Below are 26,645 nucleotides of genomic sequence, written 5' to 3'. Positions count from 1 at the left end.
CGCCAAATGCACATATAGTTGTGTATGTCACAACAGCACGTCTTCGGTTGACATCATCTGCCCAATGACTGAGCTGTCCGTCCGCCTGTCTGTCACTATAAACTATGGGAACATGAGAGGGGTCCCTGCCATGCCCTGCTTTTAAAGCTGACCTGATGTAAACCATCTCTGCTAGGGTAAGGGTGGGTGGGACCACATGACACACACCCACTCCCAGTGTAAACTATGTCAGGAGCGGGAATGAGGAGCGGGAACGGGCTTGACTCATCTTTAATGAAGCGCGTCTCACTCCAGCACCAGGGATTCATCCTGAAAGAATCTAACATGTCTACACTGTCATCGTAACACAGGCGCTAGGGTCGGGAGGGGTGAGTGTGTGGAGCAATCAGCTGCATTCCAGGGAAGCTAGCAGGGCCCCCGAGGGACATGTCTTGCAGAGATGTTCTCCCTCTCGGAAGTGACTGAGGAAGTGGTGGAGGAGAGTGGGGTTGTGGGTTACGTAGTCTCTTGGCCCAGACTACCCCCTAGAGTCTAAAGGGTGAAGACTGTGGAAGTGGCAGGTCACTGTTGACTAACTGGTCTAGTCAGTATTACATTAACACACAGAGTTCTGTCTGCACACAGCGTCCCTGTTCCCCATTGCATTGCACTCAGGGCCAGGTTCAGACATTAGGCCTACATCAGGGTTGTGTTCAGTAGGGCACGCTGTAGCAAAAAACGTTTTGCAACAGACCAAAATCTGTGTTGTTATTGGATGATTTCAGGTAGTACCTCACTGTTCCAAAACATTTAACAGTGTATCCCTACTGAACACGGCCCAAAGCTGCACATACGACGAGCCCTACTCCTATTCACGATTCTGATTCGCAGGATGTACACACGTTCTAGCCACACACACAAACGTGACACTGACTGCCCTTCACCATCAGGGAGACAGAGTGGAACAAACATACAGTAAGCTTCCTTCCTACGCCAGCCGCACGCCAGTCTCCTTCCAAAACGTTCGATGTGTCGCTTTACAGCCATTCTGATTTAGACTTGTGTGTTTTGGATCATCGTCTTACTGCGTGGCCCAGCTGCGCTTCAGCTTCCACCACCATGCTTGACCGTTGGTGTGAGGTTCTTACTGTGGAATGCACCGTTTGGGTTTCTCGCCAGAAATAACAGCACCCATATTGTCCAAAAAAAGTCAACTCTAGTTTGCCAAAACTAGCACCTGGATGATCGTCAAGACTCCTGGAATGTTCAGGCAAGTCAAAAGTGGAACTTCTTGGACGACATGGGGGTCCCGTTATTCCTGCCCGAAAACCAAACGCTACATTCCACATTTCGAACGTCATAGCAACAGTCAAGCGCGGTGGTGGTATTGCGAGGGTTTGGGGAAGCTTTGCTGCCTGGACGACTTGCCATCAAAGAAACCATGAATTCTGCTCTGCATGAGATCATTCTAAAGGGGAATGTCAGGCCATCCGTCCGTAAGCTGAAGCGCAGCTGGGTCATGCAGCAAGACTATGATCCAAAACACATGAAAGTACATCAGAATGACTGAAAAGAGGCACATTTAAAGTTTTGGAATGGCCTAGTCAATGTCCAGACCTAAACCCGATTGAGATGTGACAGGACCTGAGACGAGCAGTTCATGCTCGAAAACCCACAAATGTCAGGTAAAGCAGTTCTGCATGGAAGATTGGGCCAAAATTCTTCCATACAGGAAGTGTTCAGTTGCAGGCATTACAGCTAAAGGTGGTACAACCAGTTATTGAGTGTAAGGGGGCAATTACTTGTTCACAAAGGGGCATTTGATGTTGCATAACTTTGTTAATAAAATAAAATAATTATCTAAATGTTCACTCAGGTTCCCTTTATCTAATATTAGGTTTTGATTGAACAAAAATATGCAGAGAAAAACAGAAAAGGTGGAAATATATTTTCACGGCATTGCACACACAGAGCTCCAGTCAATCACAGAGGCTTAGCGGCCTGGCGTGGTCTGCTGCTATATTTAGTCAGGTTATCAGTGAGGTAAACCCAGGGACTGACTGGCTGGTCCTGGTCATAGGATCCTAGCAGGGGACAATAAAGAGCTCCATGTGGCTGTGTTACTAAGACCAACAGAGGGCAATTGGCATCAGACCCACTGAATGTCACTATTGACAAACACTGTGAGGAAAACAGGACTGGCATTGCCAGGTCTCATGATAAATAGTATCAGGCACTGCAGAGTAGAGGAAGCATGATCATAAAACACTAATATTCAGTCATCTTGAGGAGGTACTGTCTTTGGTCTATTTTCTACTTTCTTGGCTATGATTTGAGTTTTACTTTCAGGGTCATCTGCATCCTTGCAGTCACAGTTCCTTCCCTTACGTTGTTGTGGGGCGTCTGTGTATTTTAGAATGCAGTCAGGCAAAGGAGACGGTGGTCACAATGAAACGATAACAATAGCCTGGAGACTGGCTTGGCCTGGCGTGGGATGGCGTCATGGCTGGCTGGCTGGCAGGGCTGTGACGTGGGCAGGGGATGTGTGTGTGTGTGTGTGTCCTGCCCTGTCCTCATGACCCTCCAGTGCCCCTGTGCCAACATCCTGCCCGTCAGCAGACCACTGCAGAGCAGATAAACCCGACTGGCACACAGTGACGCAGTACTGTAGACATGCAAGACCCAACCTAGTTGTATCTGTATCCTATTCCTGCCAGCAATAATTGCCCCTTGGGATGATTCAAGTTGACTGAATTGCATTTTTTTACAGTTATCTTGGCTACAGAGCTAAAGAAAGTTACACCCCCCCCCCCCCCCCATCTTGGTCGTAGGGATGTGTTCTATTTAGGGTTTTCAAGCGTTAGTAAGATAGATACAGAGATCCAGCAAAGGTTAAGTCTCATCAGCACTACAGTGCTTTGTGATGAGGATGGATGGAACTTACCTTGAAACTACCACAGGGTGGCAGTAAAGGGACACCATTTCACCACTAGTAGTCAGTCCACACACACAAGAACACTCAATACCTTTCTTTCACTCAAGTACGGTTGTTCAATCTTCTAACCATCAGGTGGAGCTCCCTACCAACAAGTAAGTTTATGGTCTTGATAGAAAGCAGAAAGAGGATTTTTATTTATTTATACAATTTTGAACCTTTATTTAACTAGGCAAGTCAGTTAAGAACAAATGCTTATTACAATGACGGCCAACTGGGGAGCAGTGAGTTAACTGACTTTTTTTTTTCTTTTTTTTTTTACTTTGTCAGCTCGGGGATTCGATCCAGCAACCTTTCGGTTACTGGCCCAACGCTCTAACCACTAGGCTACCTGCTGCCCCCATAGAGGACAGAGATACAGATAGAAGACTTGATCTACAGAAGAGGAGAGAGATAGAAGATTGGTAACTTACGGTGAGGCCTGGCAGGAACTGCTCCAGGTCGTTCAAGTTGATCCCATCGTCACACTCAAACTTGCCTTTCATCATCCTGAAAGACAGAAACAGACACACAGATGGAGACAGGATGAACAGGTGTGGTAGATTGGGCTCTGATAGGGACTTCCTTATACAGTGGGCTGTGGCTCATTCTCAATACATCTTTCCTCACATCCCCTTTCCTCGCCTCCTTCTCAAAAGTCATTGAAGAAGGTTTGAGGTGGCGGGACCCTTGGACCTTCTCCAATATGGTCGAGAAGGATGTGAGGATAGGTTGTGAGGAATCGTGGAAAGACTCATTGAGATTGAGCCTACGCCCAGTACTGAGGCCGAGAGAACTGGGGCAGGAAGAGTCTAGCAGAGGCTACAGACACCTACAGTTCTAAGTAGTAATGGAATGGACCAGCATCATCATTGTCATGTTTATCCCATGGAAGAGGATCAATGGGAGGGATGTATGGGCTTTCAGATCTGCAAAGAGGAAACATTGAAGGGTTAGGGCCAAGGGAAAATGGTAGCGAGTGAATTAGGAGTGACCATGTTCCTCTACGTTCAAGTCAAGGAGCCTTTTTTATTTTATTTTTTAATTGAGGCTGAAGATGCACTGACCCCTCTCTGTCGATGTGTGTAAGGTGCTTTGGTGTTCCCCGGAAGGGTTTCCTGTGGAACTGGCTGAAGTCCAGCTTCTCAGGCTGGAGGTCCCACGTTGCCCCCCTACAAAAACAGCACAACATAGGTGAGGAAGATGACACGACAGTTAATACACTCAGGCTGGACGCCCAACTACAACACGGGACAGGACGAGGTCTGTTAATAGCAGGAAAGACATCCACTATTCTTAGAGCATAAACTGTGAAGTCTCCATTTCCTTTCTACAAGACCATCACTAACTCCATCTACTCTACCATCTGCCCACTTCTCTAAGGCCCCAAAACAAGACATGGGATCATCCATTTAAAATCACCCCTGATGCCAAGCTGGCCCCTAATGATGCCTATAGGCAGCCTAACTACTTTAAATGACCCCCCTGATGATGCCCGGCTAATCGCTCCTTTAAAACTCTGTCAGACGACGTTACCATATGTTTCACAGTGTGCCGATTAAAACGTAAATCACAAAATTGAAAGAGTGGCAGTTTTAATCCAGCCATTACATGAATCTATCATGAATCGGATACAGAATATAAAAACTTGTTGGTAAGCAAATACAGTCCCTGGTCACGGAAAAGGGGAGGGTTCTGACTGATCCAATTCCAACTTTGTCGTAGTAACAGGGCGGGCTTCCACTGTGTATGCGTGGCTTCCTTCCTTCTATACCAACGTGATTTAACAACCTCTCGGAGGAAAAGTTAACATGGCATTACCATGCAGCCGTCGCCACGGCAGCCTCCAGCTACACTGGCGACACCCAACACCCGCCCCCACTATGTCATCATCACATAACACCGCTCCTCTTTTCATTCAACACACCTACCTAGCTAACGAGTCACACGAGAGATTCAAGCCTTTGTGTTTTTCAGTGCTGGTTCGGCTTCTTTTTTTTTTTTTTTTAAACCTCCCCCCCCAAAAAACCGCTGGTCACCTCATCCCAGAAGAGTTTGTTTTGTATACGTGTTCATCTTTGAAGCATGTACTTGTGATTACAGAGTGAGTCTACCCCTCTGGAAGGCATCACAAACAGGCCAAGAGCTGAATCTCAGGCTGCATCCTAAATGGTACCATATTGCCTACATAGAGCCAAACGTTTGACCAGGGCCAATAGGGCTCTGGTCAAAAGCAGTGCACTGTACAGATAACATGATTCCATTTTGGGTGCATACTCAGAAAGGTGACATTGTCGTCATGTCTCCAGTAAGTAGAGAAACTCGGCTAATTGAACTTGTAGCAAAAGAAAACTCTGGGATTCATAACAAAACAAATGCTGATATGAATAGTGAAATCAGAACAGACCACATTTTCCCCCCGTTTAAGCTGTTAGGGGGCAGAAATCATCAATTGAAAAAGAGCTTGCTGATGCTGAAAGGTGTGGCTGTAAATGTATTTCATTTAGCCTGAGGCTAAGCCGCTGCTAATGTAGTTATTTTGTTGGAACAGTCTGGCCCCTGTGGTTGTTTTTTTCTATCTCCAGTCTGACAACACCAAAGCAGGTACTGTTTTCCTAGCATCAGCTTGTCTGGTCTGGAGAGGGTAGCCACCACTATGAGGACAAGAGACTGTGTACAGTTTCAAAAGCTGAAGACACCGACCCACTCTCCTGTCGACTCATCCTGAAGTTAATTCCGCTGCTCTATCAATCAGCCTATACATCCATTCCGAAACTGCCATCCCAGAAGTCATTTGTGCCGATGTCAAAATGAGGGGGTTATAAAACAAACTATTCAGCGATTGGATAGTCTCCAACCAATCAGAGTATCAAAGCCAATGACTTGATTAGTGGAGGCCTGCTCTTGCCCAACCCATCAGTTTCTGGGACCAATCAGAACGTGTTTGCATTCTACAAGACGTCGGGGAGGAATGCAAATCCACCCTCGGTGAGCGTGGTGTTTGGCGGGAGCGATGTGGATGTGTCGTCAGGCTAACCTGCACTACCCATCCAACCACCCATAAAGACAATGCAGCCTATGAATGTAAACAGACTACAAGCTATACATCTGTAGAAGCTTGTAATACTGCATATTTTTCACTATCCATTGATGGGTAGGAAACGTGTTGGTCAATACAGGACATACCCATGAGTCCATGGTGTTAATGTGGTGTGTGTGGTGGTGAGTAATGACTGAGTAAATAGTTACATGACGTACCCATGAGAGTCCATGGTGTTAGCAGCCCAGATGTCAGTACCCAGGATGTCAAAGGACCCTTCTCTGTTCCCGTTCTGAAAGACAACGCGTTACAACAGTGTATTATCTATATATCACATCTATATATCACAGAACACGTCTACTACTGCAGCTAATATTGATCAAAAAGAGGCATCTTGGTGTCCATTATCACAGCGCTTCATTGGACTAATACTTAACTTGAGTACTAACAGTCATTGACATTGATGTAGGTGACGCTCGTTAAAGGGTGTATAATGAGACATTTTAAACAGGGCAAACAACTGTTGCAAATCAACCCCGACAACCACCCAGTAGCCTATTCACAACCAAGAGTAATCTCATTTCACCAAATAAAAAAAAGAAACCTACTTTATGTGTAATTTGCAGAGATCCTGAAAAACAGTTGTCAATTGCTTTGCGACATCACTGGGGGGGGGAACCACTCACTACACGGGTGGCATAGGAATCAATGCGTTGCACTGCAAACACTGTGCGCACGTTCAGCATTTCACATCATGTAGCTATTCTATGGAGTTATTTAGCAACAAAATGTTTCCGACAATAGCCCAGTAGTCAAACTACATGTCACAGATAATTCACAGAAGTCCATGTTGATCGAGCGATAAATAGATGACAAGGTGATTTGCAAGGCATAGATAGGCCTATTCATCACGGCAACGTGCCGATCATAGCGTCTGTAACGTCATCATAACAACACAGTCATTTTGTAATGTAAAATATGAGACGCAGGGGTCAAAGGGGTTTTCATTCGACAAAACAACCCCCGTTAACTGTCCGACGCCACGCCTATCAAGGGGAGTAGTCCACACACACGTCCAAAAGGCTACTGACTGGCAGGGTAGTCATTAGCTAGTAGCTAGATGCAGATATATTGATTACAGAAACTGTGCAAAGCTGGTGGACATGGAAATCAAACGCGCCATTCTCATCATTGATGTGCCAGGCGCCACTTGTAATAGACTTGAGCGCCCTCATCTCCACATTACAGCCAACTTTCAACTATTCCTAAGCGACTGTAGCTACTACTAGGCTACTCTATTGTGGTCGCAGTATTGACAACAGAAATGCGACAGTCATTTGAATAAATCTATGAAGTAGTTCAAGAAGAGGTAGGCTACCTTTGGCTGGCTGTCATGTTCCAGTAAGCCAAAATTAGTCTGATGAATTTTTCAACTGTGATAATTATCCAACAAAGTAGTTAAGGGTTATGGCCACAAAATTAGATCGCGACTGTACAGGCATGCATTGCATGATCCATGTTGCAAATGTGAAGCGCAAGCCATTGATCATATAGGCCTGTCACATATCCGGATGCTCATAATAGATGTATTTATATGTATAAAATCAGATATCTATATGAATGAATAGGCAGGTCCATCTTAATTCTGGTATTAGGCAATGGCCTATCGATTTCGAACAAAAATATTCATCCTTTTCCAGGTTACATCCATGGCCACTGCTATAGTAATATGCTGCAGTTGATTGACTGGTTCCTTGAGTGATGTCAAAGTCCATTACTTCAGAACGTTCAAAAGTACTTTGCAAACTGTTGGTTTAAATTTCATATTAGGGATGAAATGTTAATATACTCAACAAAAATATAAAATGCAACAAGCAAAGTGTTGGTCCCATGTTTCATGAGCTGAAATAAAAGATCCCAGAAATGTTCCATACGCACAAAAACCTTATTTGTCTCAAATTTTGGGCAAACATTTGTTTACATCTCTGTAAGTGAGCATTTCTCCTTTGCTAAAATAATCCATCCACCTGACAGGTGTGGCAAATCAAGAAGCTGTTTAAACAGCATGCTCATTACACAGGTGCACCTTGTGCTGGGGACAATAAGGCCACTAAAATGTGCAGTTGTGTCACTCAACACATGTCAAGTTGAGGGAGTGTGCAATTGGCATGCTGACTACCAGAGAATTTAATGTTCATTTCTCCAACGTCGTTTTAGAGAATTTGGCAGTACGTCCAACACGCCTCACAAAGGCAGACCACGTGTCACCACGCCAGCTCAGGACCTCCACATCCGACTTCTTCACCTGCAGGGGGTTGTAGAGTGCTGAAGAGTATATCTGTCTGTAATAAAGCCTTTTTGTGGGGGAAAAACTAATTCTGATTGGCTGGGCTGGCCAGTCATGTGAAATCCACAGATTAGGGCCTAATGAATTTATTTTTGATTGAATTATTTCCTTCTACGAACAGTAACTCAGGAAAATCTTTGAAATTGTTGCATGTTAAGTTTATATTTTTGTTCAGTATATCGTGCATTCGGGAAAGTATTCAGACCCCTTGACTTTTTCCACATTTTGTTATTCTAAAATTGTATTTCTCAATCTACACACAATACCCCATAACGACAAAGTAAAAAACAGGTTTTTAAATTTTTGGGCAGATTTATTAAAAATAGAAAACAGAAATACCTTATTTGCATAAGATTTCATACCCTTTGCTATGAGACTCGAAATTGAGCTCAGGTGCATCCTGTTTCAATTGATCCTCCTTGAGATGTTTCTACAACTTGACTGGAGCCCACTTGTGGTAAAGTCAATTGATTGGACATGATTTGGAAAGGCACACACATGTCTATATAAAAGGTCCCACAGTTGACAGTGCATGTCAGAGCAAAACCAAGCCATGAGGTCCGTAGAGAAATTGTCCGTAGAGCTCCGAGACAGGATTGTGTCGAAGCACTGATCTGCGGAAGGGTACCAAAACATTTCTGCAGCATTGAAGGTCCCCAAGAACACATTGGCCTCGATCATTCTTAAATGGAAGAAATTTGGAACCACCAAGACTCTTCCTAGAGCTGGCCGTCTGGCCAAAATGAGCAATTGGGGGAGAAGGGCCTTGGTCAGGGAGGTGACCAAGAACCCAATGGTCACTCTGACAGAGCTCTTCTGTGGAGATAGGAGAACCTTCCAGAAGGACAACCATCTCTGCAGCACCACCAATCAGGCCTTTATGTTAGAGTGGCCAGACGGGAGCCATTCCTCAGAAAAAGGCACGACAGCCCACTTGGAGTTTGCCAAAAGGCACCTAAAGATTCTCAGACCATGAAAGACAAGATTCTCTGGTCTGATGAAACCAAGATTGAACTCTTTGGCCTGAATGCCAAGTGTCACGTCTGGAGGAATCCTGGCACCATCCCTATGGTGAAGCATGGTGGTGGCGGCATCATGCTGTGGGAATGTTTTTTCAGCGGCAGGGACTGGGAGACTAGTCAGGATCGAGGGAAAGATGAACGGAGCAAAGTACAGAGAGATCCTTGATGAAAACCTGCTCCAGAGCGCTCAGGACCTCAGACTGGGGCGAAGGTTCACCTTCCAATAGGACAACGACCCTAAGCAGAGCCAAGACAAAGCAGGAGTCTCTGAATGTCGTTGAGTGGCCCACCCAGAGCCCGGGCTTGAACCCGATCTAACATCTCTGGAGAGATTGGGAGAAACTCCCCAGATACAGGTGTGCCAAGCTTGTAGCGTCATACCCAAGACTCAAGGCTGTAATCGCTGCTAAAGGTGCTTCAACAAAGTACTGAGAAAAAGATGTGAATACTTATGTAAATGTGATCGTGATTTGTTTTGCAACATTTTCTAATAATCTGTTTTTGCTTTGTCATTAAGGAGTATTGTGTGTAGATTGATGAGGGGGAAAAAACGATTTCATCAATTTTAGAATAAGACTAACGTAACAAAATGTGGAAAAGATCAAGGGGTCTCATATAGAATGACAAATAATACTACGGTGCCTGGTGAAGTGTTTCCTTCTCCATGACCCCTTCTTTCATATACATCCTTTAAAGTACCATTCAGTGGAAAGATGATCATCCCATCACAACAGCTATGAGGGACTTTTCTTTCTATACAAAACGTGTTTTTTCCCACATTTACTTTGCAGTTAACAGTAAATTGAGAAGTTTTGGGGGAACGTTTGTTTACCCAGAAGACAGTTATCATCATCATCATCGCTAACTGGCTACATGAAGTAAATGATAGACAAACATACGCACCACACAGGCAATATTGCTGGGAATTAATTGGTAGATATTGTCTTACTTTTGGCTTTTTAAGCCAATTGTGACAAACTAGGGGTGGGATAATGTCAATGTGGATTGGATAGTAGTCGGTGTCTGATACGTGTCAGATTTGTTCATGACAGTTTGCGGTGGAAAACGTGAAAAATACATTCAGAATTGTTTGGCGAGCTACTCATGGGTGGGCTCCGAGCTACTGGTAGCTCACGATGGACCTGTAGGAGACCCTTGGGCTACAAGATGAACTGATGGCTAGCTAGTTGGCTAGCTAAATTGGCTAGCTAGTTACAGTAGCTAAAGACAGAGCACATCAATTTGGCTAGTTAACGAGCTAACTGTCAGGCGACAAACTAGAAAGTTATTTCCAAATATTGCTCGATTTGGTAACAGATAACTTTACCAGGACGAGTTAAACGCAAATACTTGCAAATGTCAAGCTCTTTCCAAAAAAGCCTAATCTCTCAACAAGCAAGATAAATGACAAGTTGTTTGCTTAGCTAGCTACATGCCAAATAGATAGGCTACCTTCCCTCAAGTATCGGAAAATATAGAGATTGATGTGTCCTGATCATGAAAGGCACGCAGTTTTTTTGTTGCTGTAACTGATGATCGAGCTAAATGTCTGGGGACGTGGTGGTCAAATGTAAAAGCAGTAGTATGGTTAGTTACCTGTACCTTGGCTGGCCCTCCGAATTGGTTGTTCCTCCCTCTGCTACCAGACCTGGAGCCTGAACCAGGTCTAGAGCCAGAGCTGGGCCTGGACCCTGTACTGCCATTACTACTGTGATCCCACTCATCCTGCAGGGAGGGAGGGGGGGAGGGGGGTAGAGACAGACAAAGATAGATAGTGGGAGGAAGAGAGGGATTAAGATCAATACCATATCAAATCCTCCTTTGCAGAAAACGCAGAACATGTGATATGCAATGCTAATTGCATTGTCAATAAGACACATTTCTATTATCTATGAGGGAGGAGAGTGGAGAGTAAGGATCTGACATATTCCCAGCCACAGTTCGTGGTTAACAGCGTGTGGGGTAATACATTGAGATATAGACAATTACAGACCTCAGGCAGGTCTGTGTCTGCTGCTGAGTCTGAAGACCATTTACATGATGAATGTTACCATGAGCACTGAGGGAGGGAGGAAGAGAAAAAAGCGAGGGAGAGAGAGGTGTGGGTGGAGGGAGGGGCGTTGGTCACGTTGGGTAGCAAAGGGAGAAGGAAAATGCTGACAGGGCTGGTAACCCTGAGCAACCACAGCTCCCCATGGCCATTCTGACTCAGTGCTGCTAAGCACAACTGACTGCTACTGGCTGAATAAAGGTTGCAGCAGCCAGTGACTGTTTTGTCCCAATGGTCACAGTCTGGCCCCATACCCTAGTACAGGCTGGCTGCATGCATACATACAGGTTGACAAATAGAGCAGCCAGTCAGTACCTTGGTTCAGTGGATGGACGGACACACACCTCCTAACCCTACTACAGACTGCCTGCCCGACTGGCTGGCTGGGGTATTCCGCTAACCCCTGGTGACCCGTTCCCCCTCATTTATATCCAGTCCTTCCCTAGTGGTTTCTGTCTGTGTGTGTACATTCCTCAGAGCAGTTTAAGACAACCTCCCAGTTTCACAAAAAAAAAAAAATCTCTCTCCCTGATGCACACAACCCAGACCCACAACACTGTACGCAGATACCACACAGACAGACTCAATAGGCCAAGCCAGAAAGTCATGTTCTCTGTTCATTCAATTTCATGTCATTTGATTATTTCATCAGTGCCTCACAAAGTCATTTGTCAGACGTAACGCAAGCCGCCTTATCCCACCAAATGACAGCCTAGTGCTTGGGAAAGGAAAAATATATATCAGGCGAAGATATAAAAATAATACGTCTCTCCTTTTCCTCCCGCTCCTTTTTCTTTTCCTTAGCCCACAGGAACAGCTGAGGGGGAGAAAGGCTAAAGCAGCGTCTCCCTATCGGCCCTGGTCAAAAGTAGTGCATGTATAGGGATTAGGGAGCCATTTGGGCTGCAGCCTAGGCTAAAATCAACACATCCTCACAAGGGCCTGATCAGCATCTGAATAGCTCTCTGTTTCTGGGATAGATCTGGGAGCAACATGAGTCATGACTGTGCAGACTGAGATGAAAGTGAAAACTAGGTCCTCTGTGATCCCAGAGAAAGTCAAGCGATTCAGTTACACTGCTATCCCGAAACTGCGGTCCTCAAATCTCTTCCTCAGAAACCGACACACCCCAGACACTCTAACCTCGAACCCGCAGTCTTCACCTGACTACAACCAACCCAACTGTCCACAAGACAGCCTCAAGTCACTCTGTGTGCAAACAAGGGCTTAGAAAGGGCTCCAACTGCTTAGTTCAAATGAAAGTGAAGCAAAGAAGCAGATGACTGAATCAGTGCCCAGAAGACCAGAGGGCAGGCTGCAGCAGCAGTAGCCCAGCGTCTGCGTCACTCTCTCCAGCAACACAACCACCTCACATACCTGACCATCTATCTATGCCTTTATGACCTAAGGTACAAACTATTAATACTGACCCAAAAATAAATATTTATTTCAACCTCAGGTCACCTCACCATACAGTATCAATGTATTGTTACCATACACAACCTATAGGCCCGAACTATAGAATCATTTTTACATGCACATACTAACCACGTCAGGGCATCGACTGGAACAAAATCACAACCTTAACTTACATAAACTGCGATGGCTTTGAGTAAGTATCAGGGCCTGAGGTAGCTTGTATGTAGCTGAAACAGCATTCCTGGTTATGGGGAGCTCCTAAGGCAAGGGTCTCCAACCTTTCCTAGCATGAGAGCTACTTTTAAATAAACAAATAGGCACAATCTTCTCCTCTACCCCGCAATGTGTCCCCGGGCCCTTGGTGTAAAATAAATGTGTTTCTGTCAATATACCCAGTAAAATAGTGGTTCATAAACAGTATTTGGCATAGCAGGCCTCATAAAATGCTCTATTGTATTTTTCTGAATTCTGTTCTGGGTTCCCCCCCCCCCCCAGTTTTTCCCCCCCAAACTCTCAATATGACACTTATTCACAGAGAAACAAGGTAAACATTTGTTTCATATAAATAAAGATTTGCACTGCAAATCCCCTTTAATTGTGCATCTAGTAAGAGGAATGTGTCAGTCTAGTGAGGTTTCTCCTGTAAGGGCCTACTGCTGCAGCACATCATGGTGAGAGTTTGCAAAACAATTGATACAAATAATGATGATATAGTTCTGTCAGGTAAGCCTATTTTGTATTTAGTTGAGAAGGTTTTTGCGGAAAAATATTTCCGTCTACCCCATTGAGCTACCCACAAGACGGTTATCCTTAGCATCGATAACTGGTTACACATGGAGTGATAAACGCACGTACCAGACAGGGGCAATATTGTGTTACTTTTGGCTTTTTAAGCCAATAGTGGCTAACCAGGGTTGGGATAATGTCAATGTGGCTTTGATTGGATGGCAGCCATAAGCTTATGAGGGTTTGCAAATTATATTTTTTTAAGAAATGCATGTACTTTCCTCATAGGTGGGCTAAGAGCTACTTGAAGACCCCTGCCCTACTAAGGTAAGGTGTGTGTGTGTGCGCCTTAGGGAGGAGGAGAACTTTACAGGCCTGTGTTAAAAGAATAGGATGAGCTGGTGTGAAATCGCCTGCCTTGGGTTTGCCTCCTCTCAAACGCATGCACGCATACTTCAAACAAATATTGTATTTTTGCTAGGTAGCGTTAGCTAGCGCTAGGCGTCTATACTTGTGCCAAAACGCCGGTATTTTATTCTATAGCTTGTTTTCCACCTTTTTAAATAGTGCGTGAACATATTTTCAGCACTTTCATTTCCATGACTGATCAAAATTCATTTTCTCATCCTCTCTCTCTCGTGTCTCTGCATCAAACATATACAGAGAAATATGTTTGGAACATCGAAACCGCAAAACAAATAGAATAGTGAGAATCGCTTTACATATCATATCGAAGAAAAAAAAAGGGGTAAAAAAGAGGGCTTACCCTGGGGCAAGCAGTGGTCGGTCCTACACAATCAAACCGACACTAACACTACCACACATTAGAGGTCGACCGATTAATTTGCAGTTTTCATAACAATCAGTAATCGGCATTTTTGGACATGGATTATGGCCGATTACATTGCACTCCACGAGGTGCTAGCTAGCATTAAACTTATCATATAAAAAACAATCAATCTTAACATAATCACTAGTTAACTACACATGGTTGATGATATTACTAGTTTATCTAGCTTGTCCTGCTTTGCATATAATCGATGCGGTGCCTGTTAATTTATCATTGAATCACAGCCTACTTCGCCAAGTGGGTGATGATTTAACAAGAGCATTCGTGAAAAAAGCGCTGTCGTTGCACCAATGTGTACCTAACCATAAACATCAATGCCTTTCTTAAAATCAATACACAAGTATATATTTTAAACCTGCATATTTAGTTAATATTGCCTGCTAACATTAATTTCTTTTAACTATGGAAATTGTGTCACTTCTCTTGCGTTCTGTGCTACAAAGTCAGGGTATAGGCAGCAGTTTGGGCCGCCTGGCTCGTTGCGAAATGTGTGAAGACCATTTCTTCCTAACAAAGACAGCCAACTTCGCCAAATGGGGGATGGTTTAACAAAATCGTATTTGCGAAAAAAGCATAACCATAAACATCAATGCCTTTCTTAAAATCAATACACAGAAGTATATATTTTTTTACCTGCATATTTAAAAGAAATTCATGTTAGCAGGCAATATTAACTAGGGAAATTGTGTCACTTCTCTTGCACGCAGAGTCAGGGTATATGCAACATTTTGGGCCGCCTGGCTCATTGCGAACTAATTTGCCAGAATATTACATAATTATGACATAACATTGAAGGTTGTGCAATGTAACAGCAATATTTAGACTTATGGATGACACCTGTTAGATAAAATATGGAACGGTTACGTATTTCACTGAAAGAATAAACGTTTTGTTTTCGAAATGACAGGTCATTAATATGGTCAAATCCAGAAACTAAGGCTGGTATTTCTGTGTGTTATTATATTATAATTAAGTCTATGATTTGATAGAGCAGTCTGACTGAGCGGTGGCAGGCAGGCAGCAGCAGGCTCGTAAGCATTCATTCAAACAGCACTTTCCTGCATTTTCCAGCAGCTCTTCGCTGTGCTTCAAGCATTGCGCTGTTTATGACTTCAAGTCTATCAACTCCCGAAATTAGGCTGGCAATACTAAAGTACCTTTTAGAACATCCAATAGTCAAAGGTATATGAAATACAAATGGTATAGAGAGAAATAGTCCTATAATAACTACAACCTAAAACTTCTTACCTGGAAATATTGAAGACTCATGTTAAAGAGGTACCACCAGCTTTCATATGTTCTCATGTTCTGAACAAGGAACTTAAACGTTAGCTTTTTAACATGRCACATATTACACTTTTACTTTCTTCTCCAACACTGTTTTTGCATTATTTAAACCAAATTGAACATGTTTCATTATTTATTTGAGACTAAATAGATTTTATTGATGTATTATATTAAGGTAAAATAAAAGTGTTCATTGAACATTCAGTATTGTTGTAATTGTCATCATCACAAATATATATAAAAATAATAAATCGGTATCGGCGTTGTAAAATCATAATCGGTCGACCTCTACCACACACCATTGGTTGAAACAGGAGACAGAGAGAGCCAGAGACGTGCGTGTCTCCCTGCACCCTGTGCTAGCAGACACGGGCAAATGCACTCTGCCACGTCGTCGTTGCCAACAGGCACAGACAAACACAAAGCCGGAGGCGGCACATGGGGGAAACCCCATCCACCGGACTAGAAGAACCCTGGCTATGACGTCAGCATTCAGGAACATAACTGAACACGACCCTGTTCTCAGCTATAAAACCAGGCTACAGCCCCCGTATATTCCACCACTGACAGAACAACACCTACTGTACCATGCTATCCCAGGGTAGTTAGCTATGGAAACATACCAGCACCATAAAGCCCATGCAAATAGGAGGCAGATTAGTGAGAGAGTTCTCAATTTATGACCAGCCAGTCTGGATATGTTATCAGCCCAGCTGCCAGCATGCCTCGGTGGAAACTCACTTATGCCTACATTTTGCAAGTGATGAACACTTGTCTTCATCCATCCTACACTTCAGCAGAGCCTCGAACTGAGATACATCGTAGGCAAAGCTGCCATCATCAGAGATTAAATAAGTTGAATTCAAAATGCATCTGGTCTCTTTTAGCATGGAGCTTGCTTATTTATGGCGGTTGTGTACTATGGGCATTTGCTATACGACCAAAGAAGTAGACACCCAATGAAACAGCAGTAATGTGCTGTATGCATGTCTGACTGGAGCCATATGTTAGTAACCTTTGCTGTCATTGAGATCTCGTTTCCCCCTAATCAATGATCGTACATGGAGGTTCAGCACAGCTGTGTGTTGTGTGTCGACCTTCAGCCAGCCAGCATTTCCTCCAGAATCCAGACACATCACACACAGTCCAAAACACTCACTGGTTTGGTGGAGCCCCTCCCCCACGAGGGTGACCAACTCCCGTCTTTCTTGTCATTGCAGTCCTCTGTCCACTAGGTCAGAGGGAGAGAGAGGGGAAAAATTGGAATGACAATTACTCAACACTATTTTGTGATGATGGTGGAAAGAAAGAAGTTTACAAATCTCTCCTTCTCCACCCTCTGCCAGCTAGTCAATGTTGTCCCCTAATTTTTGCTTGGCTATGCATCCCATGAGGTAAACTAGCCTGCTTTCTGTGCACGTACGAGAGCCACCAGTTTTGGGTTTTCGAGTTACAGTGCCTTCGGAAAGTATTCACACCCCTTGACTTTTTCCACAGTCACGTTACAGCCCTATTCCAACTTAATTACTAAATAAAGCAATCTACACACAATACCCCATAATGACAAAGCAAAAACAGGTTCAGAAATGTATTAAAAATAAAAAACTGAAATATCTTATTTACATAAGTGTTCAGACCCTTTGCTATGAGACTCGAAATTGAGCTCAGGTGCATCCTTTTTCCATTGATCATCCTTGAGATGTTGCTACAACTTGATTGGAGTCAAACTTTGGTAAATTCAATTGATTGGACATGATTTGGAAAGACACACACGTCTATTTAAAGTCCCACAGTTGAAAGTGCATGTCAGAACAAAAACCAAGCCATGAGGTCAAAGGAATTGTCCGTAGAGCTCAGAGACATGATTGTGTCGAGGCACAGATCTGGGGAAGGGTACAAAAACATTCATGCAGAATTGAAGGTCCAAGAACACAGTGGCCTTCATCATTCTTAAAATGGAAGTAGTTTGGAACCACCAAGACTCTTTCAAGATCTGGCCGCCTGACCAAACTCAGCAATCGGGGGAGAAGGAACTTGGTCAGGGAGGTGACCAAGAACCCGATGGTCACTCTGACAGAGCTCTAGTTCCTCTGTGGACATGGGAGAACCTTCCAGAAGGACAAACATCTCTGCAGCACTCCACCAAATCAGGCTTTTAGGGTAGAGTGGCCAGACGGAAGACACTCCTCAGTAAAAGGCACATGACAGCCCGCTTGGAGTTTGCCAAAAGGCACCTAAAGACCCTCAGACTATGAGAAACAAGATTCTCTGGTCTGATGAAACCAAGAGTGAACTCTCAGGCCTGAATGCCAAGTGTCACGTCTGGAGGAAATCTGGCACCATCACTACGGTGAAGCATGGTGGTGGCAGCATCATACTGTGGGGATGTTTTTTTGCTCTCTTCAAGGCAAAGATGAACGGAGCAAAGTACAGAGATCCTTGATGAAAACCTGTTCCAGAGCACTTAGGACCTCAGACTGGGGCGAAGGTTCACCTTCCAACAGGACAATGAGCCTTAGCACACAGCCAAGACAATGCAGGAGTGGCTTCGGGACAAGTCTCCGAATGTCCTTGAGCAGCCCAGCCCAAGCCCGGACTTGAACACGATCTAACATCTCTGGAGAGACCTGAAAATAGCTGTGCAGCAATACTCCAAATCCAACCTGACAGAGCTTGAGAGGATCTGCAGAGAGGAATGGGAGAAACTCCCCAAATACAGGTGTGGCAAGCTTGTAGCGTCATACCCAAGAAGACTCGATGCTGTAATCTCTGCCAAAGGTGCTTCAACTAAGTACTGAGTAAAGGGTCTGAATACTTACGTAAATGTGATATTTCATTTTATTATTTTTTATAAAATGTGCAAAATTTCAAAAAACATGTTTTGCTTTGTCATTATGGTGTATTGTGTGTAGATTGATTAAGGGGAATAAAAAACAATTGAATCAATTATTTTTAACTAATCCCGGGTCGCTAATTATTGGTTTAATAACAAACAACGATGTTCAGTCATGTTACCTAGCTAGCTAACAACCTGGTAACTTGACAGTAGGTTTAGGCACAGGAAGAAAGAAAAAGGGTTTGACACTCATAAGATGTGCTTGAAAATGGTAGGATTCATACAGGCCTAATGCAAGCCTAAACTATATCGAAACATCTATTTATTTCTGCTGCTTCTTAAATTGTTTGGTGCCTAACGTTTTAAAAGTTGGGAGCAGTGGGTGTGTTTGTGGGAGAGCGAGAGAGTGGTGTGTGTGTTTATGAGAGTGAGGGAGACAGAGAGAGTGAGGGAGAGTGTGTCATGTATATCATGACATGTATATCACAGGAGGTCGTGGCACCTTAATTAGGGAGGACGGGCTCGTGGTAATGGCTGTAGCGGAATGGTACCAAACACACGGTTTCTATGCGTTTGATTCCATTAAATGAGCCGTCCTCCAGCAGCCTACACTGATGCATATTCCTTCCTACCATTCCTCCAACCAATATGAGCAAATCAGCCGTTCTATGCAGTATTCTACTCTACACTGAACAGTGTGAAGTTAAATGTAATGTGTTGCGTTAAGTGGAAGTGTGAATTTCAATGACATGTTTTTGGAGAACGGGGGACGGAGCGAACAGGATGCTCGGCCACTGATTTTTTTCCCACCATGGTATCGCGATACTATTTGGTATCGTGATACTTTGGTCTGGTATCGTTTGTTAAAATGTCGGTATCGCGACAAGCCTAGACTACTTGTATCAGCATCAATGTTGCCACTCTGGTCCCGTTTAGCCTTAGCCTTAGCTAACCTGTGAAATGTGGGACTGGGGCTTGTCGTCTCCGTCCAGGTACGTCTCGTTTTTGTCTCCCAGAAGGCCTTGCACCTGGTACTCCAGCACGTAGCTGTCGATGAAGCGCTCCAGCTCCTCAATCTCCTGTGAGCGCGTGCTGCCAGCCTCTGAGGACGCGGACGCCACCGACGAGTTCTCCATGGCAACCTGCTGCCTGCCCGCCGGCGGGGGAGAGAGAGGAGAGGACCTGCAGAGCGGTGCGGGAGAAATGGCTGGTCAGTAGAGAGATCAAAACAAAAAACATGACCGCAGCATATCCACTTAAAAAACCACCATGTTGAGTCAAGAAGTGTGTCATTCAGACAGATAGTTCAATCATTTTCATTCAAGAAAAGTTCATTCAAAAACATCCATTAAGAAAATGTCAAATAGACACTGTCAGACTTCTCAGAATACTGAACACCAAATCCAAACCACACCCAATCAGGACAGAGCAGTAATAACACTACTCCATCAGCAGGGGAGGCATAGTGTGTTTACATCCCAGAGAGTTGGCCTTCAGTCCTACTGCTACACCCAGGCCCAGCAGGTGTAACAGTATAACTTTAGTCCGTCCCCTCGCCCCGACCCGGGCGCGAACCAGGGACCCTCTGCACACATCTACAACAGTCACCCACGAAGCATCGTTACCCATCGCTCCACAAAAGCCGCGGGGAACCACTACTTCAAGGTCTCAAAGCGAGTGATGTCACCAATTGAAACGCTATTAGCGCGCACCACCGCTAACTAGCTAGCCATTTCACATCGGTTACACAGGCAGCAGAACAACAGTCTAGTCTCACCTCCTAACCTTGTCCCCAGACCAGAGCCAGACAGTCAGTTATGAAACGTGACAGCTTTGTCTCTCTGCAGGGGTTTTTACTTGGCACTAACTCAGCCATGGCTCGTTGGCCAATGTCTATGGGGATATCAGACACCCAAATGAAGGTTTGTAGTAAACACAGGCTTAACAGATCTTATAAATGTTGTTCTATGAAAATCATCAGCTAACATCACTTTTTGTGAATTGGGAAGCATTTATGTAATCCAAACAAGCACATAAAGGCTTCATATTCATACAGGTCGTGATAATACACTGATATTATCTCATAGAACAAAATGTTTAAAGATCTCCTATAAGCCTCAGACCTTATTTTCCCTATTCATTTCCCCCATAGGAATGGCTAAACGAACCAAAGGTAACTCATTTCAATTTTTTAGGACTACAAGATGGCGAGCTCTATGCCTTTCACCCTGCTTGTGTTGTCTCTCTTGTCGTGATGTGTGTTTAGTCCTATATTTAAAATGTTTTTTTCCCCCTTTCTTTTTAATCCCAGCCCCCGTCCTCGCAGAAAGTCATTTGCCTTTTGGTATTATCGTCATTATAAATAAGAATTTGTTATTAACCGACTTGCCTAGTTAAATAAAGGTTAAATAAAAACCATAAAAATATATTTTAAAAATCCATCTTTCCTTCACTTTCTCTCCCTCTTCCCAACTCTACCTCTCCTTCCCTGTGTTTTATCTGACAGTGAAGCACCTATGTTGGTGGTCACATGACTAAGGCCTGCTGCTAAGCTTCTTTACACCACTGCCCTGCCTGAGCACTGGCCATGCCACGCAAGAGGATTTACTATGACAGCAGAGCAGCCTGAATAGTGGTATAGTAGTAGGCCTGTGTTGAGGACTGCCTGAGGCAGTGGTATGTAGGCTACTCTCAACCAATTTTTAAATGGGGGGGGGGGGGGGGGTAAATGCAGACTAATTTTCTGATTAACACAGACTGATTAACGCTTCTTGTTCCTGTAATTTTACGTACTAATGCTCTGATCCTCATTCTATTGCTGCTATACCTATAGGTTTTAAATCTCACCGTGTGTAGACATGATCCACTAATCTGGGGCCTGATTAGCCTAGCTAATGAGGCTAATGCTAACTCCACTGATGGCTACACATTCCCCAGTTGACCACATTAAAAGTAGCCTGGCTGAAGCAACTCACGTGGTCTACAGCGAGGGAGAGCTGTGACACACTGGTCTGAACAGGAGTCCGTTAGTGCAGTATTTGCTAGTGATGGGAGGGGGGTGTATAGGTAAATATAGGGATATTATTTTGGATGCAATATCTTATTGTATTGACAATATAGCAATATAATTTTGCCACTAGACAGCTGTACATGCACCAAAACGCCAGTATTTTTCCTTCATAGCTTGTTCTCCATCTTTTTAAATAGGGAGCCAATTTATTTTTCAGCACTTTTCTTTCTATGACTGATCAAAACATGTTTTGTCATGGCTCTGTCTTGTCCATCTGCAGCAGAAAAATGGTGAGCAATGTTTTTTTGGAACATCGAATCTCAAAATCACAGTATCGAATCGCAATGCATATAGCAGAGGCATTCAAATCTTACCCTACGAGGTCCAGAGCCTGCTGGTTTTCTGTTATACCTGAATTAATTACACTCACCTGGTGACACAGGTCTAAATAGTGTCCGTTTAAGAAAATAAATGGGGGGGAAAAGCAGGCTTCGAGGTCCAGAGTTGAGTATGAGGGGCATATAGAATCTTAAGAATCGCAATACATATCGTATCGGCACCGAAGTATCGTGATAATATTGTATCGTGAGGTCCCTGGCAATTCCCAGCCCTAATAAGAACCAAAGCGTTGGTCAGTGTACCGGTGACCCTAATTACACTTAAAAATATAAAAATGCAACATGCAACAAAGATTTTAGAGTTACATATAAGGAAATCAGTCAATAGGAATAAATTCATTAGGCCCTAGTCTATGGATTTCAAATGAATGGTAATACATAAATCTGTTGGTCACAGATACCTTCAAAAAAGTAAGTGCATGAATCAGTGGTGTGACCACAATTTGTCTCATGCAGCGCGACACATCTTCGCATAGAGTTGATCAGGCTGTTGATTGCAGCCTGTGGAATGTTGTCCCACGGTTCTCTTCAATAGCTGTGCAAAGTTGCTGGATATTGGCCAGTCCACGTGATTTGCTGATAAAATTTAGGGAGCCTTGTTTTCAGATTAGCTTAGTTAAAATCCCCAGCTACAATAAATGCAGCCTCAGGATATGTGGTTTCCAGTTTACATAGCTGTCTCTTATACACATCTAGATGTGTATAAGAGACAGATACTGCTCGTTCTGTGTGTGATTTCCTGCAAGACAGGAATGTCAGTGTTCTGCCATGGCCAGCGAAGAGCCCGGATCTCAATCCCATTGAGCACGTCTGGGACCTGTTGGATCGGAGGGATAGGGCTAGGGACATTCCCCTCAGAAATGTCCAGGAACTTGCAGGTGCCTTGGTGGAAGAGTGGGGTAACATCTCACAGCAAGAACTGTCAAATCTGGTGCAGTCCATGAGGAGGAGATGCACACCAGATACTGACTTACTTTTGATTTCGACCCCCCCTTTGTTCAGGGACACATTATTCCATTTCTGTTAGTCCCATGTCTGTGGAACTTGTTCAGTTTATGTCTCAGTTGTTGAATCTTGTTATGTTCATACAAGTATTTACACATGTTAAGTTTGCTGAAAATAAACGCAGTTGTCAGTGAGAGCACGTTTCTTTTTTTGCTGAGTTTATAAACAGATCTACCACTTCTTAGACTTGCTTTCAATAAGAATGACAGATCAATAAATCACATATGTGAATTTGGTCGGGTCGCCCAAAAAGATACATATTGCATCTTTAAGAATGCTTCCTGGAAGCACTCTATTCAGACACGCACGCACACCCTGCTGCTGCAGGGTAGGATGAAATTATATTTCCTGTTTTCAACTAGCGCCGGCAGTTGGTTATACAGACGATTACAGACTCAATTTCAGCCAGGCACTTTCCCACTTAAATTAACTAGGCTACTTTTCAATTCGCTAGCCAGAAAAAAGTCTGCCAAGCCTTCTCCCGCTAGAATGAACATTATGCATCTCCTAGTGATCTATTGATAGGACAGGCGCGTGTCAGTCACAAAGTGAGCGATGACAGGGAAACACTGCTGGTTGGACAGTGCGCTGTCGGTCCCGCCTCTCAGTACATGGGTGTGTGTGTGCTATGGTTGCAGTCAAATTTCTCTACACGCAGGAAGAGAGCATGAATTTGTATGTCCCACAATGTGAGTGAATTTGCTTCCCATATATAATGTGGAAACAATGAGTCGAAATCCATTTAGGCTATTGTTTTCTGGCACATTCTTTTATTTTCTTTCACGTGCAGATTCCGACATTAGCGCTGGCCAGTAAAAACGGTCGGGCCAGTGGATCTCGACAGGGCCAGTTCAACATTTACCTACTCTGTCGCAGTGTTAATGTCATGCTATTTGTATTTGAGCATATGACTGGCAGTTCATTCAAGCGCCACATAAGAATAAATACTCACCGAAAGGCAAATGGACATTATGGCAGAAATTGTTTTGGCCTATATAATGGTTTTTGTTATGTTTTCTCAAAATACGCATGGTTGTACAATGAAAGGTTAAATACACTGCATTTCATACAGTCAGCAATGATCTAATGAATGCAGGGCTTGTGAAGTTATACCTAGGCTAAATATAAGCCTTCCACAACCATAAGAACCACTAATAATTTAATGAATTTATCAAAATAGTTTAACTTGCTTTTTTGTGCAATAATCACTGATCTGGCTTTCAAGTCTATGAAAATGCCCCCTTTTTGCTACAAATATAACTAGAACCATGCATAATGCACATTCACTAATAATGACTAACTTCTTGCATGGAAAATGATCACGTCTCATCAACAATCTGTCAAGCCCATGTGCTAGTGATGTGCCAGCTAATCTTTATATTTTAAGTTAGGCCAACTTGAATCTATTTGCCAGCTAACAAGGTTGAACAGCGGAATTGTTATGAACAACCCCTTCCGTCTCTCTCCAACTATTAGAAAAGCATGTTAGCCTGCCCACTTCTTTCAGATGTTGAAAAGTGGCCTACCTTATTTCTCAGAATGAAAACGAGTTGCCAAAATTTGTCAAAAATAAGTCCAGTATGTTTCTATGGGCTTATTTTGGGCCTAAGCTTGTCGCCTGACTTCCCGCCATTGGGACAACGACTCCCATTGTCATTATATACAGATCTCTGGTGTAAATAGGATAATAGCACACATCACAGAGGATCGAAGGAGATGAGACCAAAAATACAACATGAGAACATAAACGCCCATAAAAACAAAACCTTGATTCTTACGATACAGTCATTTGGAATATCGGGCAAAAACATAACTTCGAATTAATTTCATATATCGCCCAGCCCTATTGTATACCCAAATCAAGTTTGACAAGTTGCTATACCCTCTTGACTAGAAATGAGGTGGCATGGTGCCTTCATTACAACATGGAAATGAGAAAATGCTTTTCAGGCTTATCAGCCCTCTCTCTCTATATGCCTGGTAACACCACCGTGTGAGTAAACAGTCCTGTGTGAGTATGAATCTAAATCTGCTAGCTTTGGTCTAGATAGAGGACGTCATAGCTGTACTGAGGGGCTTGTGGGGGCGACAGGCAGAAGTGGGGGGCCCACCTTCACATGCAGTCTTAGGTGTGACAATGGGAGCATTGTTCCTCCGGTTTGACCCTGGTGGGGCATTGGGAGCAGGGACTAGGACAGGGGTGTGCAGGCCTGGCAGCAGCCCCACTGGGCTTCCCTAGATGCCTGGCTCACCAACATGTGCATCAATGCCGAGGCTAAGGTATTATCTTACAGCAAAGCCTGAGATATACATGATGCATGCAGCACGATATCATACAAAGGCCTCAAAGCCAGTGGGGCTGCAGGTAGCCCAGTGGTTAGAGCATTGGGCCAGTAACAGAAAGGTTGCTAGATTGAACCCCCGAGCTGACAAGGTAAAAATCTGTTGTTCTGTCCCTGCATAAGGCAGTTAACACTTTTGGTTACTACATGATTCCATAGTTTGATGTGTTCACTATTATTCTAGAATGTAGAAAATAGTAAAAATATAGAAAAACCCTGGAATGAGTAGGTGTCCAAACTTTTGACTGGTACCGTATGTTGACACCCCAATTAGTGGATTCGGCTATTTCAGCCACACCTGTTGATGACAGGTTTATAAAATCGAGCACATAGCCATGCATCTCCATAGACAAACATTGGTAGGAGAATGTCCATACTTAAAGCAGAACCTAAATAATTTTCCAATCTTTTCGTTCTGAACGGAAAAAGATGTTGTCCCGTTCCACTGTTCCGACCAGCAAAATAAAGTTCTGAACCGGATCGAGCGTCAAAAGTACTGGTATATTTTGTCATTTTCTGTTCCTTTTTTTGGTACGTTTAGCCCAACATTAAAACTACACCGATCATGCAGTGCAGATAGAGCAGCTTGTTATGGAGCAGGCAAGTTATAGATCAGTGAGTTGTTTCCATGCGTAATGGAAACACAAGATGACACTGAAATGTTGAAGGTGGGGAGAGAGAAAGAGAGAGGGGGTGGAGGAGAAGGCTTGGCTTGAAGAACTGGGCATCTTGTGATGACAAGCATTATCTGAATTAGGCCCACAGAATTATACCTACAGAGGAGCGGCTTCTATGGAGGAACTTTGAATGCCTTTGAATGTCAGAGTTGGCTTAACGTTGGGCCAGAGATAGATAGCTAGCTAAGAAGTGTTTGTGTACAGAGCGGCACTAGAATTAAAAACACGTGTTACCTTTTTGTAGTTAATCCAATCCAATGTGATAACTATAGTATTGAAAAAGTGAATCCATACTTCTCTAATTTAAAATCTCTCTCCCTATCTTCTGAATCACACTTGTCACGTCAGTAAGCTACAGTTTATCTTTGGAGGGGGCGGGGCAGGTAGCCTACACACTGGACGAGGTTTCTGATTGACAGGGGAGGGCTTTGCATAGGCGCTTTGTTGCGTTTTTTTTGTGTGACTGAAAGAACATGCCTGGAATGTAAAATAGCGTTATTAACCGGTTTCCACACATTCTAAAATAACGGTTCTGCGCCGGTATAGTATAGATCACAGTATAGATCACTTTCGTTCCCGGTTCTGATTCTGTTCCATGAACAATTTAGGTCTTTTTTGTTTTTTGGATCTGTTCCCTGAACCGGTTCCAACGGTGGTGCACATTAATGTTAGGTCATCCAGGT

General features: G+C 43.7%; 1 protein-coding gene across 1 annotated transcript in view; it reads right to left on the bottom strand.

Moving 5' to 3' along the window:
• Positions 1-26,645, bottom strand: part of ctif (CBP80/20-dependent translation initiation factor) — a 128,761-nt gene that overhangs the window by 96,218 nt on the left and 5,898 nt on the right. Inside the window, exons 2-7 of the mRNA XM_070440545.1 lie at positions 19,484-19,712; positions 16,854-16,925; positions 10,965-11,087; positions 6,212-6,285; positions 4,021-4,125; positions 3,388-3,463 (exon numbers count right to left, since the gene is read on the bottom strand). Of these exons, the coding sequence (XP_070296646.1) occupies positions 3,388-3,463; positions 4,021-4,125; positions 6,212-6,285; positions 10,965-11,087; positions 16,854-16,925; positions 19,484-19,666 (633 nt within the window). The 5' untranslated portion in view covers positions 19,667-19,712. The remainder of the gene's footprint in view (positions 1-3,387; positions 3,464-4,020; positions 4,126-6,211; positions 6,286-10,964; positions 11,088-16,853; positions 16,926-19,483; positions 19,713-26,645) is intronic.

Source organism: Salvelinus sp. IW2-2015, linkage group LG4q.1:29, assembly GCF_002910315.2.
Source record: "Salvelinus sp. IW2-2015 linkage group LG4q.1:29, ASM291031v2, whole genome shotgun sequence".
NCBI classification, from domain to species: Eukaryota; Metazoa; Chordata; class Actinopteri; order Salmoniformes; family Salmonidae; genus Salvelinus; species Salvelinus sp. IW2-2015.
Note: the sequence above shows the minus strand (reverse complement) of the source record. Positions and strands in the feature narration are given on the sequence as shown.